Source organism: Dryobates pubescens, chromosome 16, assembly GCF_014839835.1.
Source record: "Dryobates pubescens isolate bDryPub1 chromosome 16, bDryPub1.pri, whole genome shotgun sequence".
Taxonomy (NCBI): Eukaryota; Metazoa; Chordata; class Aves; order Piciformes; family Picidae; genus Dryobates; species Dryobates pubescens.
The window spans coordinates 8,032,879-8,054,566 of record NC_071627.1 but is presented as its reverse complement, the minus strand read 5'-3'; the positions used below and the strand labels follow the sequence as shown (position 1 = coordinate 8,054,566).

At 42.9% G+C, this 21,688-nt stretch overlaps 1 protein-coding gene across 2 annotated transcripts in view; it reads left to right on the top strand.

The window, feature by feature from the left end:
• The window catches only part of LOC104297025 (follistatin-related protein 4), a 278,489-nt gene that overhangs the window by 241,848 nt on the left and 14,953 nt on the right, over window positions 1–21,688 (top strand). Inside the window, exons 8-11 of one of the 2 annotated variants that reach the window (XM_054168333.1) lie at window positions 4,413–4,533; window positions 14,215–14,376; window positions 15,663–15,797; window positions 17,413–17,439. In XM_054168333.1, the coding sequence (XP_054024308.1) occupies window positions 4,413–4,533; window positions 14,215–14,376; window positions 15,663–15,797; window positions 17,413–17,439 (445 nt within the window). The remainder of the gene's footprint in view (window positions 1–4,412; window positions 4,534–14,214; window positions 14,377–15,662; window positions 15,798–17,412; window positions 17,440–21,688) is intronic. The other variant, XM_054168334.1, reaches the window with a different exon arrangement.

Sequence of the window (21,688 nt, the reverse complement as noted above, 5' to 3'; positions counted from 1 at the left end):
GAGGGAAAGTGCTTATGTATAACACTGTATGCATATAGATAAAGTGTAACTGTGAAATCTTAATGTACTAATTATATCCACAGGGAAACACAGGGGTAAGCCATGAGCTGCTGTAAACACACAGCAAGAGTCATTTGTTAGAGAATTCAGTATCCTTTCTCTAGCAACAAAAGGATCAGTCTGAGTCTAAATGTCATCATCCCTTTTTCTTTCCCACATCCCATACTCTTCATTCCTAATAATGTTGTAGTCTGATGTGAATTTACTGGGTGTGCACAGGTTTCAGTCCAAGGTGGATAATTTCCTTCTATGCCTGACATAAATGATACAGTGTTAACCTAAATTATCTTGGATAGTCTTCTTTAAGTGCTAGAAGCCAGAAAATAGTTTTCAGAAGTCATAAACCATGCTTCTACCAATATAAGCTTTTCTTTACAAGAAAAGAGGAGAGGGGGGAGAATAATCCTAGACTCTTGCATCAGTTTGGGTTTTGCAAGGGGCTTCACTTATATTAATACATTTGTATGCATTGGAAAAAAACAGATCGCCCATAAAAAGACAATTACAGAGCACAAACCAAGCATTCATAATATTTTTTTTTCCCTGAGATATCTTAAAGAAAGCATCATACTTAAAAGAGAGAAGAGTTTATTGTCCTGTTTTTCCACAGCTCCTTGTAAATCATTCCATAAAAGTAACCATCCCGCTTTTATTGATCTAAACTCAATTTGAGTTGCTTTGGGATTAACTTTAAAAACTGTTATGAAGTCCCCTTCCACTGCAAGCATTTTCTGTATCTCATGCAAATATCATTTGAGCAGGGTTGATATCTTTTCCATTTGCAGTTACTCATGCCTCTGTGCTTTGGGGCAGGAAAGATGTAGCTGGCCAGAAAACAGGCTAACGCTTGACATGGGAATTTCTGAGCAGGTATTTGTCACGTGTTGGGTAGCTTAACCAACTTATCCCATGGTGTAGATGCCAAATCTGCCTGATGCCCAAGGTGACAGCATTATCAGAGGTGCTTTTGATTATAGATAATGCATTTCAGTGTAATCTATGGATTTACTACTCTTCTTTATAATTGTTCATACATTTGCACCCTGGAAGTGTTCAAAGTCAGACTGGATGGGGCCTTGAGCATCCGGGTCTAGTAGAAGGTGGCCCTGCCCATGCCAGGGAGGCAGGAACTAGTGGCTGGAGAGCAGCCGAGCAGAGAGGGACCTGGCAGTGCTGGTTGACACCCAGCTGAACATGGGCCAGCAGTGTGCCCAGGTGTCAGGAAAGCCAATGGTATCTTGGCTTGTATCAGAAATAATGTGGCCAGCAGGACTAGGGATGTAATTCTGTCCCTGTACTCAGCACTGGTGAGACCTCACCTCAGGCACTGTGTGCAGTTCTGGGCTACTCACTTCAAGAAAGTTATTGAGGTGCTGGAGCAAGTCCAGAGGAGAGCAACGAGACTGATGAAGGGACTGGAGGGAAAGTCTTATGAGAAGGGGCTGGGGCAGCTGGGGTTGTTGAGCCTGGTGAAGAGGAGACTTGGGAGAGGACCTTATCACACTCTACAACTACCTGAAGGGAAGTTGTAGTAACGTGGGGGTCAGGCTCTTCTCCCAGGCAACTTTCTCTCCCAGGCAACAGAGGACACAGTCTCAAATTGTGCCAGGGGAAGTTTAGGCTGGAGGTGAGGAGAAAGTTCTTCACTGAGAGAGTTGTTAGCCATTGGAATGTGCTGCCCAGGGAGGTGGTGTAGTCACCATCCCCAGAGGTGCTCAAGAGGGGATTGGACATGGCACATGGTGCCATGGTTTAGTAATCATGAAGTCTTGGGTGACAGGACTTTGTAATCTTTGAGCTCTTTTCCAACCTTATTGATTCTATGATTCTATAACTTGAGACAAGATGAGACGGCATGGCCTGAAGCTGCAACAGGGGAGGTTTAGGTTGGATGTTAGGAAGCACTTCCTCATGGAAAGGGTAATTAGACACTGGAATGGACTGCCCAGGGAGGTGGTGGAGTCACCATCCCTGGAGGTGATTAAGGAAAGATTGGATGTGGTACTTAGTGACACAGTCTAGTCAGTGTGGTGATGTTAGGCAACAGGCTGGACTTCATGATCTCAGAGTTCTATTCCAGCCTCAATAATTCTCTGATCCTTAAGGTCTTTCCCAACCAGAATCATTCTGTGATTCTATGATTTGCTGCTGGGGAAGCACATGCCTTAGAGTAGCAGAGAGAACCAGAGTGGTTATGTTTATACCTTCCCAGGTCAAGATCTATGCTTTGGGAAGGGTTATTGTCCTGCTTGTAAACTCTGTATTTCTCACTGCTCATCTCAGTCTGCCTTTTAATGTGTCTAAAGCCCAGACAAGAACTCAAACTTCCCTTCCCCCAGACAGTACTGGTCTGCCACTGAGAGGAGAGACATGATAACATTTCTCTGGTGCCAGACAGAAGTTACTGGAGAAGTTTTAAGAGCCAGCAAAAGTAGTGCCAGATCAATCCCATCCTGCAAGAGATGGGCTACTTTGTGCTTTTCTTGAAGGGTGCCAGCTGGCATTGCCAGTCTGCTTCAGTTTCGTAGCTTCCTTCAAAAAATGTTCAAAGTGTCGTGGCTGGAAAGAAAAGCTTCAAACTGTAAAGCAGATGCACCCTGAAGAGGCAGGAATGTGAGATATAAGGAGCCCCAAATGGTTTTAGTTTAGAAAGCAGCCCATCCTATGATCAAACAACTTCTGCTTGTAATTTCTGAGCACCTGGCAGGGGGGTTGGCAGTAACAGGATGCAGCAGGGAAAGGGAGCAGCAGCAGCACCTCTGTGTGTGGATTCCCATTCACCCTGATAGGTTCAATCAAGTTGTGCTGGAAGACCCTGGCTGTGAGTTTTCACCTCCTGACTGCACTACAGTGCTGCATGTCCAGTTTTACTGCTGGTAGCCTTGCTGGACAAGGCTGGCAGGAGGCATGGCTTTGTGAAAGGGTTTTTTCCTCCACACCTGGCTGTCTACCTCCACATTGGAAATCTGAAACAAAATCCTTGGGTTTTCATGAGCAGAACAACTCACCTTGTTGCACTTGGGTATTACAATAATAATAATAATAATAATAATAATAATAATAATAATAATAATAATAATAATAATAATAATAATAATAATAATAAAAAACAACCAGGTTGGAAGAAACCTTCAAGATCATCGTGTCCAACCCCTCAACCAATCCAACCCACCTAAACAACTAACCCATGGCACCAAGCACCCCATCAAGTCTCCTCCTGAGCACCTCCAATAATGGTGACTCCACCACCTCCCCGGGCAGCCCATTCCAATGGGCAATCACTCTCTCTGTATAGAACTTCTTCCTAACATCCAACCTAAACCTCCCCTGGTGCAGCATGAGACTTTATCCTCTTGTTCTGGTGCTGGCTGCCTGGGAGAAGAGACCAACATCCGCCTGTCTACAACCTCCCTTCAGATAGTTGTAGAGAGCCTGAGTGTACATTGAATTTTGCCATAGTTCTGCAAAGAGTTTAGTTTAGCTTGCTTCATGCATGGAGCTAATTAAAGAAAAACCTTCTTTGAGTTCATGAACTGGTTTTTTTTATGTGCATCCTTCTGAGTTTGCATAGAGGTACAAACATTCTGGAGCTGCAGAAGTCTGAACATTAACAGAATAGCAAGAGAAGCTGCTTTGTGCACCTATCAGTGCTATGGGTCTGTTAACTACAATTTGAAATCAGTTCCTAAGCAGGCCACATGCACAGCATATTCGAGTACCAAAACCTCTCTAAGTCCTGTTCTTCCCACCTGTAATCAAAAATTGAAGTAATGCAAGAGCAGATGTGGGAAGATGAAGGAAGATACTTGTCAAGCAGTTACAGATCAAAAGAGGTTTCTTGGAGAAAAAGCTTTTTGTCTTCTTCCTTGTCTCCTGCCTTGGATATTGTCTGAGATAAGTGACAAACAGTTTCAGTTTTTTCCCATCAAGTCTGAAGGTTAGAGTGCATTTTCTGAGAGCTGGGTTAGATAAAAGAAGCCATCACCCACCCAGAAGTTAGCATTTTATTCATCTGAGTGTAGCTGGTAGATATTAAATTCCCCCATAAATTAAACAGCTGGAAATTGCCATCTTTATGTGTGTGTGTGTGCAAAGAGCACCTTGTTAGCAACCAGCACAAAAGTTCCTGTTCTCAGACAAGTTGCTTTGCTTTACTCTCCAATTGCTGCTCATTTTCTCCCTACACATCGATTTATGCACTTTAAAACCGACTGTTCACAATTCCAGCTGTGTTCCCAAGCTGTACTGCTCTCAGAACCACTGGGCAGGTTGCCTCCCTTCATGTGGTGGGTGTTTAAAAGGATTCTTTGCTAACTAATAAGGCACCTTTCCTGTCTTTTTGTTGCATACAGGATTTTGGAGAAGATGATTCCCTCTACATCACCAAGGTAACAACTATTCACATGGGCAATTACACCTGTCATGCCTATGGCTATGAAGAGCTGTATCAGACCCACATCCTTCAGGTGAATGGTTAGTAAATGACATGTGTGACAATCCATGTAAAAACCTTCCTGTAAGCAATGCTGTGTGTTCCTCTTTTTTGCGCAGAGATGTGAAAAGCCATGCACCTAAGTGTCTCTGCATGAGTGCATATAAGGGGTGGAGGTTATTAGGATAGGGCTGGGCTCTTCTTGGTGGTGGCTGAGGGACAGTGAGTACAAACTAGAACACAAGAGGTTTCATTTGATCTTAAGGAGAAACTTGTTGCTGTGAGGGTGCTGGAGCACTGCAGCAGGCTGCCCAGAGAGGTTGTGGAGTCTCTTTCTCTGGAGAGATTCCAAACTCACCTGGATATGTTCCCCTGCAACCTGATCTAAGCGAACTTGTGTCAGCAAGGGGTTGGAGTGGATGGTCTCCAGAGGTAAGCTCCAACCTCTACCATTCTATGATTTTATGATTCACAGAATCATAGAATATGATTCACAGATGCATAGAGCCATAGAATTCGTAGAATTGTAAAATGGTTTAGGTTGGAAGGGACTTTAAAGATCCAGTTCCAACCCTCCCACCGTGGGCAGGGACATCTTCCACTGGACCATACTGAGTGAGAATGGAGCTCAGGGTTTGCTCACACATTCCATCACACAGGCAACCAAAAAGGAAGGGACCCAAGAAAGAATGTGTATAATTACCTGGGCTTCTGCAAGTGTCCTAACTGGAGACCAAGCTGTCAGCACCATTTCCATCCAGTTAAGAGCAGTGTTTCAAAGCATCTCTTAGACTAATTACTACTACTTTTGTCAACAGAAGTCTTGCTTCAATAATGTCTTCCTTCAGGAAATCATATCTGTTGCATGAAATAGCCAAAGGTATTTAAATAAACAGAGCAGAGTTTCCAAAGGCAGCTCCCCCACTCCCAGCTGCATATCAGATTATTACCCAGTTGTAGTCCATTCTGTTTGCTGAGGGCTCTTTATACTGGATGAGGATATGACCCACTAGTTTGCAAAATGAGGGCAAACCATTTTACAGGTGAGAGAATCAGATGGGCCTCCAGCCTTCTCATTCACCTCTGTCCTCTGGACCACATTTGCACCTGGTGGAACTTATATTCAGGCGTTTGCTATCTTTCTTCTGACCTCAAACTCAGTCAGCTGGATGTAGTTCAAAATTGCATTAACTTAAACTGGCATTTCATGGAGGAATGAGCCCATAGAGCATCCACCTCTTCAGCAGCAAATTGTCCAGCTTTAAATTGACCGTATTTACACATGCTAATAGGACCAGCAGTATCTCCAGACTAGGGAACAGGGTAACACATTGCTCACTATGGGCAGATTATGATGTATCCTGCTCTGAAAATATTTAGGTTTACAGGCAAATTCCTTAATTTTTTATTACAGGGGATCTATTATCATGGAATCATAGAATTGTTTTGATCAGAAAATATTTTTTAAATCATCAAGTCCAACCAATATTCAACCACCAAGTCTGGTGCTAAACCATGTTCCTCAGCACCACATCTACACAGCTTTTCAGTCCCTCCAGTGGGAATTCAACCACCTCCCCAGGGAGCCTGTTCCAGTGGTTGAGAACTCCTCCAGTGGAGAAATTTCTTCTAATAGCCAACTTAATCTTCCTCTGGTGCAGCTTGAGGCCATTTCCTCTCATCCTGTCACTTGTTACTAGGGAGAAGAGACCAACCCCTACCTAACTCCAACCTCCTTTCAGGGAATTGTAGGCAGTAATGGAGACTTCTCTCAGCCTTCTTTTTCTCCAGGCTGAACAACCCCAGTTCCCTCAGCTGCTCCTCACCAGACCTATTCTCCAGACCCTTTACCAGCTTTGATGCCCTTCTCTGGACATGCTTCAGCACCTCAATGTCCTTCTTGGAGCGAGGGGCACAAAACTGAGCCCAGTACTCAAGATGCAGCCTCACCAGTGTTGTGTACAGAGGGAAAATCACTTCCCTGGTCCTGCTGCTCACATGACTGTTGATATAGCCAGGATGCTGTTGGCCTTCTTGGCCACCTGGGCACAAGCTGGCTCATGTTTCAAAGTGTTATAAGGAAAATGAATGTTTACCTCTCTCTCTTGATTCACACCGACCTCTACAAACAAGAGCTTTCAGCTGGCAAGAGCAGATCACTACACACAGCTGAACAGACTGAGGCTGACACAAAGAGAAAGAGTGAAAAGGGAGATTTATGCACTTTAGAAGTGCCATGGTGGATGTGGGGTTTAGGTTTGACTGCAGCTCAGGTCTTCTGGACTTGCCTAAGTGCTCCCCACCCGCAGCAAGTACCTGGGGGAGAGCACAAAGCATCCAGCTGATTTGAGGGAAAAGTGACTTAATGTTTCTACATAATAATTTGTCATCTTTTGAGACAGTAAACTGCAAAGTCCCAGCAATGTGGATAACTAGATTGTGTGTGCTGCAGCTGGGAAAATAGGTTTCCTTCCTCAAAGTGCTATTTGTTTGATGAATGGCAGTTGAAAGAAAAGGGAGCTAACAACTTAATCCTGTGTATATTATGTGATATATTATGAGGTCTGAATGGAGTTTAGTTGGCAGACAGCAATGTAGGCTTGATCATCACTGAGAATAGAAGGCCCAAAGGCTTTGAAACTAAACCCAGAATGAAAGCAAAGCGAGAGGGAGTGTGGAGAGGGGGGTGATTTGTTTTGTACTCGTGCCTGCCACTTAGATTTAACTTGTTTTTGAAAGATCCCATTTTCTTTTTAAATGGAAGTTTCACACCACAGCTGTATGTGGTTTTTCTTAGTAATAGGAGAACGTGCAAAACACCCTCACTATCAGTGTTGGCTTTTTAATGTTGCTACATAGTCACTAAATACTGTAAAAAATGCCATGTCATAGAATCCCAAAATCCCAACACAGTGGGGGTTGGAAGGGACCTCTGGAAACCATCCAGTCCAACTCCCTCTGCTAAAGGAAGGGTCACCCACAGCATCCATGTGGGTTTGGAATCTCTCCATAGAAGGAGACTCCACAACCTCTCTGAGCAGCCTGCTCCAGCAGGCTCACACCAAAGAATTTTCTCCTCATCTTCAAATGGAACCTTGTAGGTTCCAGTTTGTGTCCTTTATCCCTTGTCCTGTTGCTGGGCATCACTGAAAAGAGTCTAGCCCTATCTTCTTGCATCCCACCCTTTAGCTCTTGCTGAGCATTGATCAGATTCCCTCTGGGGCTGCTCTTCTCCAGGCTCAACAGTCCCAAGACTCTCAGCCTTTCCTCCTCACTGAGGAGGCTCCAGGGCCCCTCAGCATCTCTGTAGCCTCCAATGGACTCTCTTTAGTTCCCCCTCTTTCCCTGTCTTCTGGTATCAAACCTGACCTGCTAGAAAGCACTGATGGGTCTTGAAATCTTCATCTTATAGCATCTGATATTCCCCTGTGAGCCATTAGGCTTTGCACAGCTGGGTATTTGCAGTTCTTGACATGGCTGGCTGTCTGCAAACAGCACAAAATTTTCTTCTTCCCTGCCTGTGTCATGATTTCCTGCAGCAACTGATGCTGGGGCTACAGCACTCATGACAAGTCAGCATTGCTTACCCTCACCTGCATGGTGGGGTTCCACCTGCTCAGGAAATCCTTCTTGTTTTCTAGTAACTTAAAGGACAAATTGAGGAATTTCTCTTGACAGGAATAGAGAGAAGAAAGCTGAATTGTGTGAGCATGCCGAGAATCCAAGTGTAGTTGATGGGCTCTGTTCAGCGCTGGGGATTGTCTCTGTCTGTCTATGTAAAACTGAAAACTCCATCTTCAGAATGGGAGGGTTTCTTTTGCTTTCTGTGTTGGACTAAAATGATAAGAGAATGTGACAGAACCAAGTCAGCCAGAACTCAGATGTATCTGCTCACCTGCCTCCTCCAGAGAGACACTGATACACTTCTAACATCAAAAACACAGAGCTTTGTTCTATGAAAGCAATCAGAATTGTGTGTTGGTTTTCTTTTTTCTTTTCTTTTTAACAGACAGACCTCCAAATTTCTCTACTGGGAAAGAGTAGGGAGAAAAGAACCAACTGAAAGTAAAAAGGTTTATCCTCAACCCTTCCCAGACTCACTGTTTGCATACAAGCAGGTCCAAAGTTTTAGACTGTGTTTCAGTTAATTCAGTGTTTTCAAAGCTGCAGTAGCTCTTCCAGTGTCCTCTAAACGTGGGCCAAGGTTTACAGTTCCCATCAGTCCAGCTTATAAAATATTTCCCTTTTCTTGCCTTTTTCTCCTTAAAAGAATCTGCTGCTAGTTATATGCACTCTCTTTATATACTTTTATCGAACATATTCTCTTTATCTTGCTTCCTCCATTGTCTCTTTTTAGACCATGACACTGGCTTCTCACAGCTCATCAATTAGGTGACAGTCCAAAGAGGAGCAGCAAAGCTGGTGAATGGTCTGGAGGAGCAGCTGAGGGGACTGGGGTTGTTCAGTCTGGAGGAAAGGAGGCTGAGGGGAAACCTTCTGGCTCTTTACAACTCCCTGGAAAGAGGCTGGAGCCAGGTGGGATGTCAGTCTCTGTTCCCAAGGAACAAGTGACAGGACAAGAGGAAAAGAACAAACAACCCCAGTTTCCTCAGCTGCTTCTTGCAAGACCTGTTCTCCAGCCCCTTGACATGGTAGGTTTGGGTTGAGCTCATCAGCCTTAGGATGCACAGCTGTGATAAAATTTAAGTCCGTGTATTTGTACAGCTGGCCCTTAATGTCTTTGGAGAAAAAGAACGTGCTGAACGGCAGCACAAAGCTGAAGAATGCAAAATTCATCTTTCTGGTATCTTTGATCAGGAGAAGCCAAGAACAGCAGGAAAATTATGTTCTCTCCTACCTATGGATATTGCTTGGGAAATGTGTACAGCATGTGCTAACTGTAGGGAGGAAAAGCAATTTGTCACTTTCAAGAGGAAAAAGAGTTGCTGAGGATAAAGAATCTCATAAAATCGTAATCAACTATGAAAATTGATAGGTGGAAATCAAGAGACTGCTGAGTGTAGGACATCATTTTCCTTGGTCCTTGCACTCTGGAAAACATCAGCATAAATCAGAATATTGTATTCCTTAAAAACAGTGTTTAAAAGCTGTTCAATCCTCAGCCCAATTAGAAGGGTCCAATAGGACACATTTCCCAGTAACAGAGAGATGGTTTAGACACAGATGTTATGTTAGTGTGGCTTTTCAAGAGAAAAAGTACAGTGCTGCAAGCTGCTTTCAACTCATAAATGGAAAGATTAAAGCATCTGAAGGACATGATTAATCTATTAATCATCACTAAGCTCTGGAGGATATAGGTCCTATAGCAGCAATGTATGTCTTTGGGGCTTGGCTCCACCATCTGTGCTTTATCACCTGAGCTGGTTTATTGGAATGAATTGGTCTGCTCACAAAGAAGGTGCTGCTCAGTATGCAGTGGAAGGCAATCTACCCCATCTCATACTTGTTTGAATGCCTCTTTTTTCCTCTTTTGCTTAAGATAATAGCATTTTTATATTGCCCTTGGCTGCAGGCACATTAATGGTTAGCAATGATATATATTCACCAAGGGCAATAGCAAAGGATAATCCATATATTCCAAAGTCTTGGAGCTGAAACCTTTGCAAGTGTAAAGTAAAATGTGCTTACTTGGAATGTATTAATTTGTAGCAAGGACAATAAAAATGCATTCTGCGGTTTGCTGTGATCACAAGGCAGTTGCATGCAATAATTTACCTGTGCGATGAATTATGTAAGGCAGGGGAGGAGAAATAAAAAGTTTAAAAATGGAAGGAGCAGGAAAATGATAAGAGAGCAGGAGTGGAGGTGCAACACATATTTTTGTGGGTGAAAACACAGATCCCTTATTAATCACTCTTGAAAAGACACCTTGCTATAATTTCACGTTAAGCTAATTTTCATGCAGAACATTGATTCAGTGTCTAGGACCCCTGAGCTACCTCCTGCAGAATAAATCTTTTGTTCTTCCAGCCCTGCAGTTAAAATATGGGGATTGCTCACATGCAGATTAACATGGGGTGAGGCAAAAAGCTGAGAGAGACCACTCTGCTCTCTAGAGTTGTTCTAGGGAACATGGTCATTGTGGCAGTCACCGGGAGCGCTAGCATGAGTGCCCACAGGAAAAGAAAACTCTGAAGGAGACCATTATAAGAAAATATCAACTCACACTGGTTTTGGGAGCCTTAAAAAGTGGATGTCTGGGATGGGCTTTGTCTCCTCTAAGAGATGGTGGGTGAGAAAAAGCCACTGAGCTTGGAGTAAAATGGCTCTGATAGCTTTGTCTGTTTAGAACATGTTAGAGAAGGGTTTGAGTCCAGCAAGGGGATGGCAGGTTGTGCCTGGGGACCTTGAGGTGCTGGCGTGGGTCCAAAGAAAAGCAACAAGGCTGGTGAGGGATCCAGAGCTTAAGTCTGCTGAGAAGCAGCTGGGGGAACTCGGGTTGTGCAGACTGAAGAAAAGGAGCCTGATGGGAGACTTTCTGGCTCTCTACAACTCCCTGAAAGAAGGCTGGAACCAGGTGATCTCTCCTCACAAGGAACAAGCAATAGCACAAGAGGAAATGGCCTCAAGTTGCACCAAGGAAGGTTGAGGTTGGACACAAGGAACAATTTCTTCCCCAAAAGGGTTGTCAAAGTCTGGCACAGACTGCCCAGGGCAGTGGTAGAGTCCCCATTCCTGTGGGGGTTTCACAGCTGTGTAGATGTGGTGCTGGGGGATGTGGTTTAGTGTTGACCTGGCATCTTGGAGGTCTTTTCCAAACAAAAAGATTCTGTGATTTTATGACACTAAGTGCTACCTGTCAGCTGATTTTGCCAGGATTTGGGCATCTAACCTCCTTGGGTATTGTGCTTTTTTCCCTATGTATTTGTAGGAGACAAACCACTTCTCATCTCTGAGTCAGAATAAATCACACAGGCTGTCAATGGACCTCAGTTTGTAAATCATTCTAAAAATGTTACTAGTAGCAAGCAAATCATAGGTGAGACAAGCACTGAGTGCAGGACCTTCATAGCATTCTGTCAAAGTGGACAGAAATTACTATCTTTATCCTATCGTGCCTGGAAACACTGATTCAGAGAAATTTAAATGAATTTTCTGAGGTGCAGATGGAATGAGAAGCTCCTGACTCTCAGCCTTACTCCCCGAATTGCTTGGGCACTGTCTCTTAAATAAATACAGGGATGGCTCTGACAGCTGCCAGCCCTTTCCAACAGCAGATCACTGCCTTTGCTTGCCTTCTGCTTGATCTGGCACCTCCTGAAATCAGGAGGAGCACCAACCCTAACAGTAATGGAAGGAAGATAAGATAAAAAGCTGGTGAATGCTTCTATGGAGAATATGAAAACTCAATTTAATAAAGCAAACCTTGTCTTTTTGCAATCTCCTGGTTAAAAAGCTGTTGGATGTTTTTTTACTTGCTGCCCTGCAAAGAATAGAATCATGGAATGCACTGGGTTGGAAGGGACCTTTAAAGCTCATCTAGTCCTCCCTGTTGTGTGTCTCCAGGGATGGAGCCTCCACCACCTCACTGGGCAGCCTGTTCCAATATTCCACCACCCTCAGTGGTGAACTTCCTCCAATATCTTACAACACATTTTCTTCTCAAGTAAAGGGAATAGAAGATGAGGATATAAATCCACAACATGTCCAGTGCAAAGGTGTAGTTTAAAACCATTCCTTTGCTAGAAGTTCCCATTTCTTTGTCTCTCCAGTTGCCTCTGGCATTTCCTCTCTGATTACACTTGAACAATCTCTTGCTTTTAAAGCTATAAAAGCAAGGAGTCTTGAGGGCTTTGTGTCGTGGCTGATTTCCTTCCAAGCTGATGACTCAGCTCTGGTTAATGCTTGGCAGCTGCTAGGTAAAGCAGAAGTAAAATCCAGCTCTCTCTGGTAAGGCTCATGAAAAAATAGAAATAGAAGGATGGAAAGTGTGTGCTAGTGAATGGAATTATTTAAACTGTCCCCATATGGATTTATAGACAGCAAGCTGCAAACACAGATTTCATTTTATTCTAAAGCAACTGTTAAGAAAATTTAATTTTGCCAGTCTTGTCACAGAAAAATAGAATTGTTTCAGCTGGAAAAGACCTTTAAGATCTTCAAGTCCAACTGTCAACCTAACAGCACCATGGCCACTAAACCATGTCCCCAAGTGCCATGTCCACAGGTTTCTTGAACACCACCCGGGACTGTGACTCCACCACCTCTCTGGGCAGCCTCTTCCAGTGCCTGACCACTCTTGTAGGAAAGAAATTGTTCCTAATTTCCAACCTAAACCTCCCCTGTTGCAGTTTCAGGCCATTTCCTCCCATCCTATCACCTGATACTAGGAAGAAGAGTCTAACCCCCACCTCACTGCACCCACCTAATGGCATACTAGATAAAACCACAGTAGTGGATTAGCTACCTTAAATGAGTGATTTCCAGTAGAAGTTTGTTGTTAATTCATTCAGACTTTCTTGAAAGAAAAAACACCACAAATTTTCCTCAGTCCTACACTAGTGACAGCAGAGGTTGTTCATTTTACTTGAGGAGGAAGTTGAACACCCACATATCACATCCAGGTTTGACTCTGACCATGGTCTTACAAAGCTTTACACCTTTCAACAGTTACATCATGAGTCCCAAAATGTCCTCATCTGGTAGAAAAGTTGATCATTTGGTTCTGAAACAGAGCACCCTTCAAATACCATCAGTCATGATACAGCACACCTTCACATTTCTGTTTATGTATGTCCTTTCCTTGAGAGGACATCTTCTTTTCTCTTCACCTTGAGGTGAAAGGAAGGAGGGTGCCACTGGGAATTTTTACTGATGTTGCAATATTGCCAATTTTCTCTTAAGTTATGTGAGTAAATTTTTAGGAAGTAGCTAATAGGTGATATTAAGCCTTGTTGATTTGAGTAATGAAGGCAACATGATTGAAAATCAATTAACTTGTCTGTAAATGTACTATAATGAGTAGTTCTGCCAATTGAGTGTATTAAATAGTTCAGAGGGGCTTTCCTGAAACAAGGTAAGTCATGTTTTGAAAGCCACAGAGAAAAATGGAAGAGGAATTTATAAACAGAATCCCAGCATGGTTGGGGCTGAAAGGGACCTCTGAAGGTCATCCAATCCAATCTCCCTGCTAAAGAAGGGCACCCACAGCAGCTTGCCCAGGATCATAATGGCCAGGTGGGTTTGGAATCTCTCCGGAGGAGACTCCACAACTTTTCTGGGCATCCTGCTCCAGGGCTCCAGCACCCTTACACCAAAGTTTTTCCATAAGTTGAAACCTGCTGGGTTCAGTTTGCGCCTGTTGCCCTTTGTCCTTTCACTGGGCACCTCTGAAAAGAATCTGACCCCATCATCTTGCTCCTCACCCTTTAGCTCTTGATAAGTATATAAACAGTTTATTGTTCAGAACAGCAGGCAGTGAATGTTCAGGCTATTTCCTGATGGGTACTGAATTAAAATGGTGAATATTCTGCTCCTTCTAATGGGCAAGAATGCCAGTCCCTTCTGTACTAGATTCAGTGACGGTTTGGAGTTGATACTCAAGTTGCACAAATTCCTTGTTTCCCAGGGAATTTTAAACACCACTTCCTTGTTTCCCAGGGGAGTTGCAAGGCACCAATTCCTTGTTTCCCAGGGAATTTTAAACACCACTTCCTTGTTTCCCAGGGGAGTTGCAAGGCACCAATTCCTTGTTTCCACAGTGCCGCCGGTGATTCGTGTCTACCCCGAGACGCAGGCGCAGGAGCCCGGTGTGTCGGCCAGCCTGAAATGTCATGCCGAAGGCATCCCTAATCCTCGGATTAGCTGGCTGAAGAACGGCATTGATATCATGCCAAAACTCTCCAAACAACTCACACTGCTAGGTAAGAGCAGAATTCTGATTAATTAAAGTATTGTAGTCAGGGATTAAGGGGGATTATTTTGCACTTTAAACCAGAAGTTCTTGTACTCGCACTAAGCCGCGGTTGTTGGAAATCGTGTTACTAAACCCTCTGGTCTGTCTTCTGATCTTTTTGCCCCCTGTGAATTTCTAGGGAAACACAGTATTGATTGATATCGTGGTAATGGTGTTCTCTTAAAACACAGGCAGTGGCTGGTTCTCCACTGCCTCTTGAGTATGGCTGTATTAAAGAAGTGAGGTGGGGGTTGGTCTCTTCTCCCTGGTATCAAGTGATAGAATGAAAGGGAGCGGCCTCAAGTTGCACAAGGGGAGGTTTAGGTTTGATGTTAGGAACAATTTCTTTCCTGCAAGAGTGGTCAGGCATTGCAACAGGCATCTCAGGGAGGTGGTAGAGTCACCATCCCTGGAGGTGTTCAAGAACCATGTGGACATGACACTTTGGGACATGGTTTCATGGACGTGGTGGTCTTAGGTTGGTGGCTGAGCTCTATGATCTTAGAGGTCTTTTCCAACTGAAACAATTCTATGATTCTATTATTGTTTTGTTCAGGTCTAAGCACTATACAGGATGCAGGTCAGTGAAGAATCAATCTGTGATTCCCCTCTCCTCTTACCCACCTTTGCAGAGGGAATCAAGCTCTTCACTTCTCTTGGTCCTTGTTCCAATGAGGGCGCAGCAGCCACAATGAAAGGCAAAAACATTTCTTGGCAATTTTCTGCATAAAAATATTCAAAACCTCCCCACCTGCCCCAAAATCTGGCTGTGGTGCATTGCAGCACTCAACCAGAGTTGGCCACACAGGTGTCCCTGTGTAGTTGGGTATGATATCTCCAAAGCTTCCAAAGGGCTCAAGCAGCAAAGCTGAAGAAATAAAATTACAGAAGGAACTGTAGAAAGACCCCTCCCAACCCAAAGATTTTGGTGATCTGATGAGAAACAGTTTGCAAAATCGAAGTTATTTTTCTCTCCACTAAAGCCAAAGCAATTTATTTAACAAGAACAACTAAATGAAATGTAATTTATTGTTTGCACTTGGGATTGTTCTTTGTTTGTTTGTGGCACCGAGCATGTCCGTGCTAATGGAAAGAAACAAAACATCAGCTCTCATGAGAGTCCCCCATATACCTCTAGTTATGTTTGGGGAAACTGTGTGTGGTGAAGCCACCCTTTTGTGGCAATGGAAGGTGATTAAGGGCAGGAAAAGCAATTAGCAACAGTGAGGAACACTGTGGGTGTCTTTCTTACAGCAAATGGAAGCGAGCTTCATATCAGTAGTGTGCGGTATGAAGACACCGGTGCCTACACCTGCATTGCTAAAAATGAAGTGGGAGTGGACGAGGACATATCTTCACTTTTCATAGAAGATTCAGCAAGAAAGACCCGTAAGTTCCATTCTCCACCTATTTATTTCTTTGAAGAGAATCTAAATCTGATGGTACGTGTGGAATTCTGTAGCTCAGTCCACTGCATGTGGTGTGTTGGGCTCTTACTCATAAGGAAATGGCAGTTTAGTCTGCACTTTAACCAGAGGGTTATTGACTATTTTGGGAAGGAGTCATGTGAGGATGGTAAAATCTCCTCAGCTGGACACTAGAAGAAACTGTTTCACTGAAAGGGTTCTCAAACACTGGAACAGGCTCCCCAGAGAGGTGGTTGAATCCCCATCCCTGGTGGCCTTTAAGAGCCACAGAGAAGTGATGCTGAGGGACAAGGTTTGGTGCCAAACTTGGTGGAGTTAGAGAATGGTTGGACTCGATGGTCTTAAAGGTCTTTTCCAACCAAAATGATTCTATGTGTCAGAAGTGTTCTGGATATGGTACAGGTAACATTTTTACTAAAGTTACAACTTTGTGATAGTTTTAGATAACAAAGAATCCCAAATCTAATATTTCACAGCATTATATGTGGGTTTAGGAAACAAATGTCACTGATTTCTATCCAAGACTTCTTCTTTTAAAGCCAGTTACGAGGTGAAGTTCTCAAATAAGTAGATGCTTGAAAAATAGTGGCTGAATTCAGTATTTTACCAGTATTTGCATCACTAGCTAGCAATATGGGTTTCCCTCAGTGTGAAATTATCTTTGGCTTCCAAGACAAATATTCTCCCAGCCTCCTGTAGGATACAGCAGTGACCACAGTGTCCCCAAAACACAATTAATGGTGGAGGTGACTAGTTTCTCAAGTGGAACAGCTCTCAGAAGCCTGATGCTTCCTAAATTTGCTGTCTTAACTACCTTGAAGACTGCATGGGTAGATGGTGATAGGGAAAGGCTAGGTGTAAAAGGGCTATTTGCTGCTTTTCTGGCTGTTAATATAGAGCAAGAATTGAAAAGGATGTTAGCCATAAATCTGTGCTCTCATGGAGATTCTTTGGAAAATATATTCTATTCCTCATTAACCAGATTTATGTACTCTTGTTAATATGGGTCATTTTCCCTTGAATTCTTCAGCAAGGGAAATTGCACAGTGTTGAGAAATAATTGGATGTATCTTAAAATGAAATTCAAATGTAGATGCACTTTCAAAGGGGATTGGAACCCTAAAAGAGAATGTAGTGACATGAAAATCCAAGAAGGAATGCAGCACAACCTGTGGCTGCTCTAAACTGCAAGTCTCAGGCTTCTGATTGAACCTGGAGAGAAAATCACAGCCTGTCCCATAACTCAAATTGCCTTTGGAAGTAATGTCTTCTCTTTAGTAAGACTTTGGTCTTTTCACAGGCTGGAGTTTGCTTTATTTTAGGGAGGACTTTTCCCATGTCAGTGTTTCGGAATGGTCTGCAGTAGGAGCAAATGTGTTTAGAACCATCTATCTTTTCTAATATTTCATTTTAATGACTGTTACAAGGTTTTCACCAATTAGTTCGTGTAAACATGAGTGCTAATCCACTGATGTGCTGCAATGGAAGTTTTGACATTGTTTTGTTGTGTTTGTTTTGTTTTCTTTTTTTTCCTTTCCTGGGTGTTTTCTGGCTTCCCCAATTTTCTGATGCTGCAGTTGCAAACATACTGTGGCGAGAGGAAGGTACTGCAGTAAAGTTCTTTTGTGTAGTGATAATGTGCTTGTCTGCTTTAATAACTCCATGATGGGCCATTCTCCACTGACTTGCCACTAACTCTATCAACTTTCACAGTTATCTGATTAAGCACAGACCAGGCATTTAAAAGCTAAACTATTCAAATAAGAAATGTCACTCTCGTAGTACAAATTGTGCCTATAACTTCTCACATTTTCCCCCTATGAAATAATAGATGAACATAAAATGTATAAAAATGAGAATTTTCTATAAACTGCCACCAGTGTGAGCAGCCTGAGCCTTCTCACGCTGCATTAACAAATGTCAGAAGTGCTCCCAAATTACCATAATTGACCAAGTCAGACATAAATTCAATATGCTGCATTTTTAAGCAAGCAATTCAAGCTCTTCCTCCTCAGCAGCACATATTGATGTTTACCAGGTGAGCAACAAAAATTGTCTTCCTGACTGTTAGGCAAAAAATCCCCACCCACAACAGGTTTTGCTTCCCTCAATTCTTTCAATCAATGCAGGGTACAGGTTTCCCCATTTCTCTGTGTTGTAACTGGCAGTTAAGATCTCCAGTTTGATCAAATTTATAGTGTGCCCTGCACAAGGTCAGCATCTGTGTATCCTGATAGCCAAATAAAACAAAAACCCAAGCCATCCTAAAGAGTGAAATGACTCGAAGATATTATGGAGGCTCCTGAAATGATAATTAATTTGATTTTGTGTGCACTCGTTCTGTCACAATTTCCCAGATTCACAGGAAGACACATGGTGCAGAGGCCCAGGGAGCTTCTGAGCAGGTTGCCCATCAGCTTCTTTAGGTACATGGTTGCATGGATAGGGAACCTCTCAGCTCTGGGCTCCTGGCACTGTGAGCTCACTGGAGGAAGGTCCAGGCATGAAGCAGTTCTTACAGCTACCAGTTGCATATGAGGGAGCTGGGACCTTAGTGTCCTTCCAGCCTTATGGAGAAGGTCTCTGTGACCATACAAAGTATCCACTCTTGGCTGTAGACATGTACACAGCAAGAGCAGCTTGCTGGAGGTCATGAGATATTCACAGCCACCTAAGAAAGTTCTCCTGCACTTATTCCCAGTTCCACCTGCCAGTGCCTCTCTACTGCTGGTGTTCCTATAAATGGCATTATGGGCACTAAGAATTGTTATTTCCCTTCTGCTCAGAAGTTAAATCTCTAGTGCATTGCATCAGTCCAGCATCAGCTGCATGATGCTATGTGGCTGTTTATATGCTTCATCCCTTATGCTCCTTTTTAAAGAAGGTAGTTGGATAAACCTACCAGATGTAGAGCATTTAAAGAACTACTAAGAAGTTGGTAGCAGAAAGTCTTCTTCTAATTCTGCTAAATTATATGGGCTTACAGCTTATCAGCCTTGCACATTTGAAATAAAAGCATGAGCAACGTACAGGGGAAAACATGGGCAAGAAAAGCAGATTTACTATTGATGTCCCTAAGCAATTGGATATCTTCAGAGAAGGTTTATTCCACTGCCTCTGCTGTTCTATAGTGTTTGATCAGCACATTCATTCTACACAACTAATCTATCCAATATACTTAAGACTGGGAAGTCTTGGCCCAGTGAAAGCTGGAGAAGAGAGGAATTGTATTTGGGGGGGGTGTATTTGAATGTGTTCTTCCAGTTCCATTAAAATGAAAGTTTATGTGTGAGTAGTGACATCAATAAATGTAGACTTGAGCTCCTTTAAAATGACCATATCCTGCTGCCCACAGTCTGTAGTAACTGAAGCTGTTGGGGAAATGCCTTGGCAGAATATTATGTAGAACAACTCAAAGTTTTAACACGAGTAGCTGGTCATTTTAAAAGTCACTCTATCGGTCTCTCCTCAAAACCTTTCAAACCTTCCAGTGGAACCTCCAGAAATAAGTATACGTAGCATGACCAGCCAGTTAACCATGAACTGGAACCACATGCAATATTTACTCCATGTACAAACTAGTTCTTAATTTTGCACAGAGAACAACTACAAGTAGCACAAATGTGAGCTAGAGATCTTGGTTTTGTGCCAGTTGCTTTCTTTATATCTGCATAAAGGGAGCAAGTCATGCCAGCAGGCAGTCATCAGCTACATGAATGTATGCACTTAAAAAGCCTTTTCTTTATCAAATTCCAGTTCTAAAATACTTCCAGGCATTTAGATTAAACTGAGGAAATTTATTCAAGTAGCAGATCAGAGTATTCCACCATGAAAAGTTTGCCCTTTGATCTCCAAGGAGGGAAATACAAATGTATGCTCAGATGGAGACTGTCTTCCTCAAATAAAGAAAACTCTTCTTGTCATCAGGGGTCCTCCTGAAGATTTAGGAAAAAAATGAATTAAGATGTTAGAATCACCTTCATCTGAAATGGTTCAGTTAATAACTGTTATGTTTAGGAGACCCTTCCCATTTCTAATGGAGTTTTTGTTATACTAGAGGTTTTTGTTACACAGATGAGGTGTGTTGCCTTTTATAATTAGTTTTTGACCTGGCTGTGTCATCCAACCTGAAATGTCTTCACTTAAAAAGGGGAAAAAGAAACACACACACACACCCCATTAGTCCTCCAGTTCCCAGTCTAGCTCCTGCCTCACTCATATAAATAACACAACTGAGCAAAATTCCCCATTTGCACTTCTGCACTGCAGTAATATCCAGACTGAGGAGTTGCAGCAATATAATCACGAATGAGTCTGTTTTACCAACACCCATGAGGGGTTTAGAGGTGTGCCCTCATCAAGACTTTGCAAATACTTCATAAGTCACATTAAAACACCTACTTTGTCTAGTAAAAACACCTGCTTTGTCCAAAAATCAGTGTGAAGATTACTCTCTGAAGAAGCATTTTGATTTAAATTGGTAAACTTTGCTTTTAAAAGGAGAGTGCCTGAATGCTATTAGTTGTTTGCATCATATTTTAACCAGTTAGCAGAAAAATACGCATCTCAGTGTAAAATAGGCTGTGGGACCTGCCAAGTCACTGGCTCTAAACCTGCTGGAGTAAAATTATTATCCAAGTATTTTTACCACTAGTTAAGGACTTTAGTTTTGAAATACACCCTCATTGTAGTAGGATCATCAGACAAAATCACGCTGCTATTGTGCATGAAAATAATAGTAAGCATCTTCTCAGTGGTCATAATTTGTTGCCTGCCTGTTTCCACTTCTTAGGATTAAACCCCTTTTCCTCATGACAATATATGCACTCATTCCAGCCAGGGTCAAACTCTGCCCTCTGAGGTCATCACTCAAATCCCACTGGAGCAGGTGGGAGTTGTGTGCGTGCTGCGAGCGCAGATTTTGGTCCAAAGTGCCCCAATGAAATGTTGTCACAATATACTCTTCAAAACAGCCCTTAGTCTGTAGAGATAATGTAGTTCCCTATGGGAGTTTGGAAGCTTTTTCTTTCCTACATGCATGATCTCCTTCACTGTGGCATCACATTTAAGGTTCACTGCTCCTGTACCCACTTGATGCCCTAACTGGGGTATTTCTGTGCTATGGTTTAGAGAGACTCAACATGAACATTGTCAGTGCAGCAAACACCATGCCTTGAGTCGTTGTACTCTGAAGCCACTTGTTTTGGCACCCAAAGAGGGGTTTTTAGCACACCCACAAAAAACCCCTTCTAGCTTTACTAAACATGCTTTATTGTACAAATTTTTTCCCAAAATGCATTTATCCAAATTATGGATGCTTCTAGTGTGAAATTGTCTTGTGATGATTTAGACCCTTAAGAGATGTGAGAAGCTTGAGGTGTGAGCAGCATTTAGCTGCCACCACAGCAGCTACTGAGGGAACTGTCATGCTGAACATTGTTCAGATCTGTAGAACCAGGACCTTACTTCTTCATGGGTAAAATGTCATTAATTAGAGCTTACAAATTATCACATCACCACGTGGTTGGCAGATTAGTACACTATCAGCATTACTGGGGGTGACAGTGGTCATTGCAAACGCGTCCTGGTGGTGGTATGACAAAGATGAAATGATGCTTGGATCTTTCTGACTAGAGCATTGGAGAAGATCCTGAGCATTTCTTAACAACGCTCGTTACTGTGATTGCATGTAGCTGAAGAACAACTAAATTCTCAGCGTTTTGAGGCATTTCTGCATGACAGAAACGATAAAATACAACCTCCTCACAGCAAAGCAATGCCAGCCAGCCAGTTTTCCAATCTCCTGGAATGCCCCAGTTGGATAAATGAGTGCTGTTGCGATGCTAAACTACT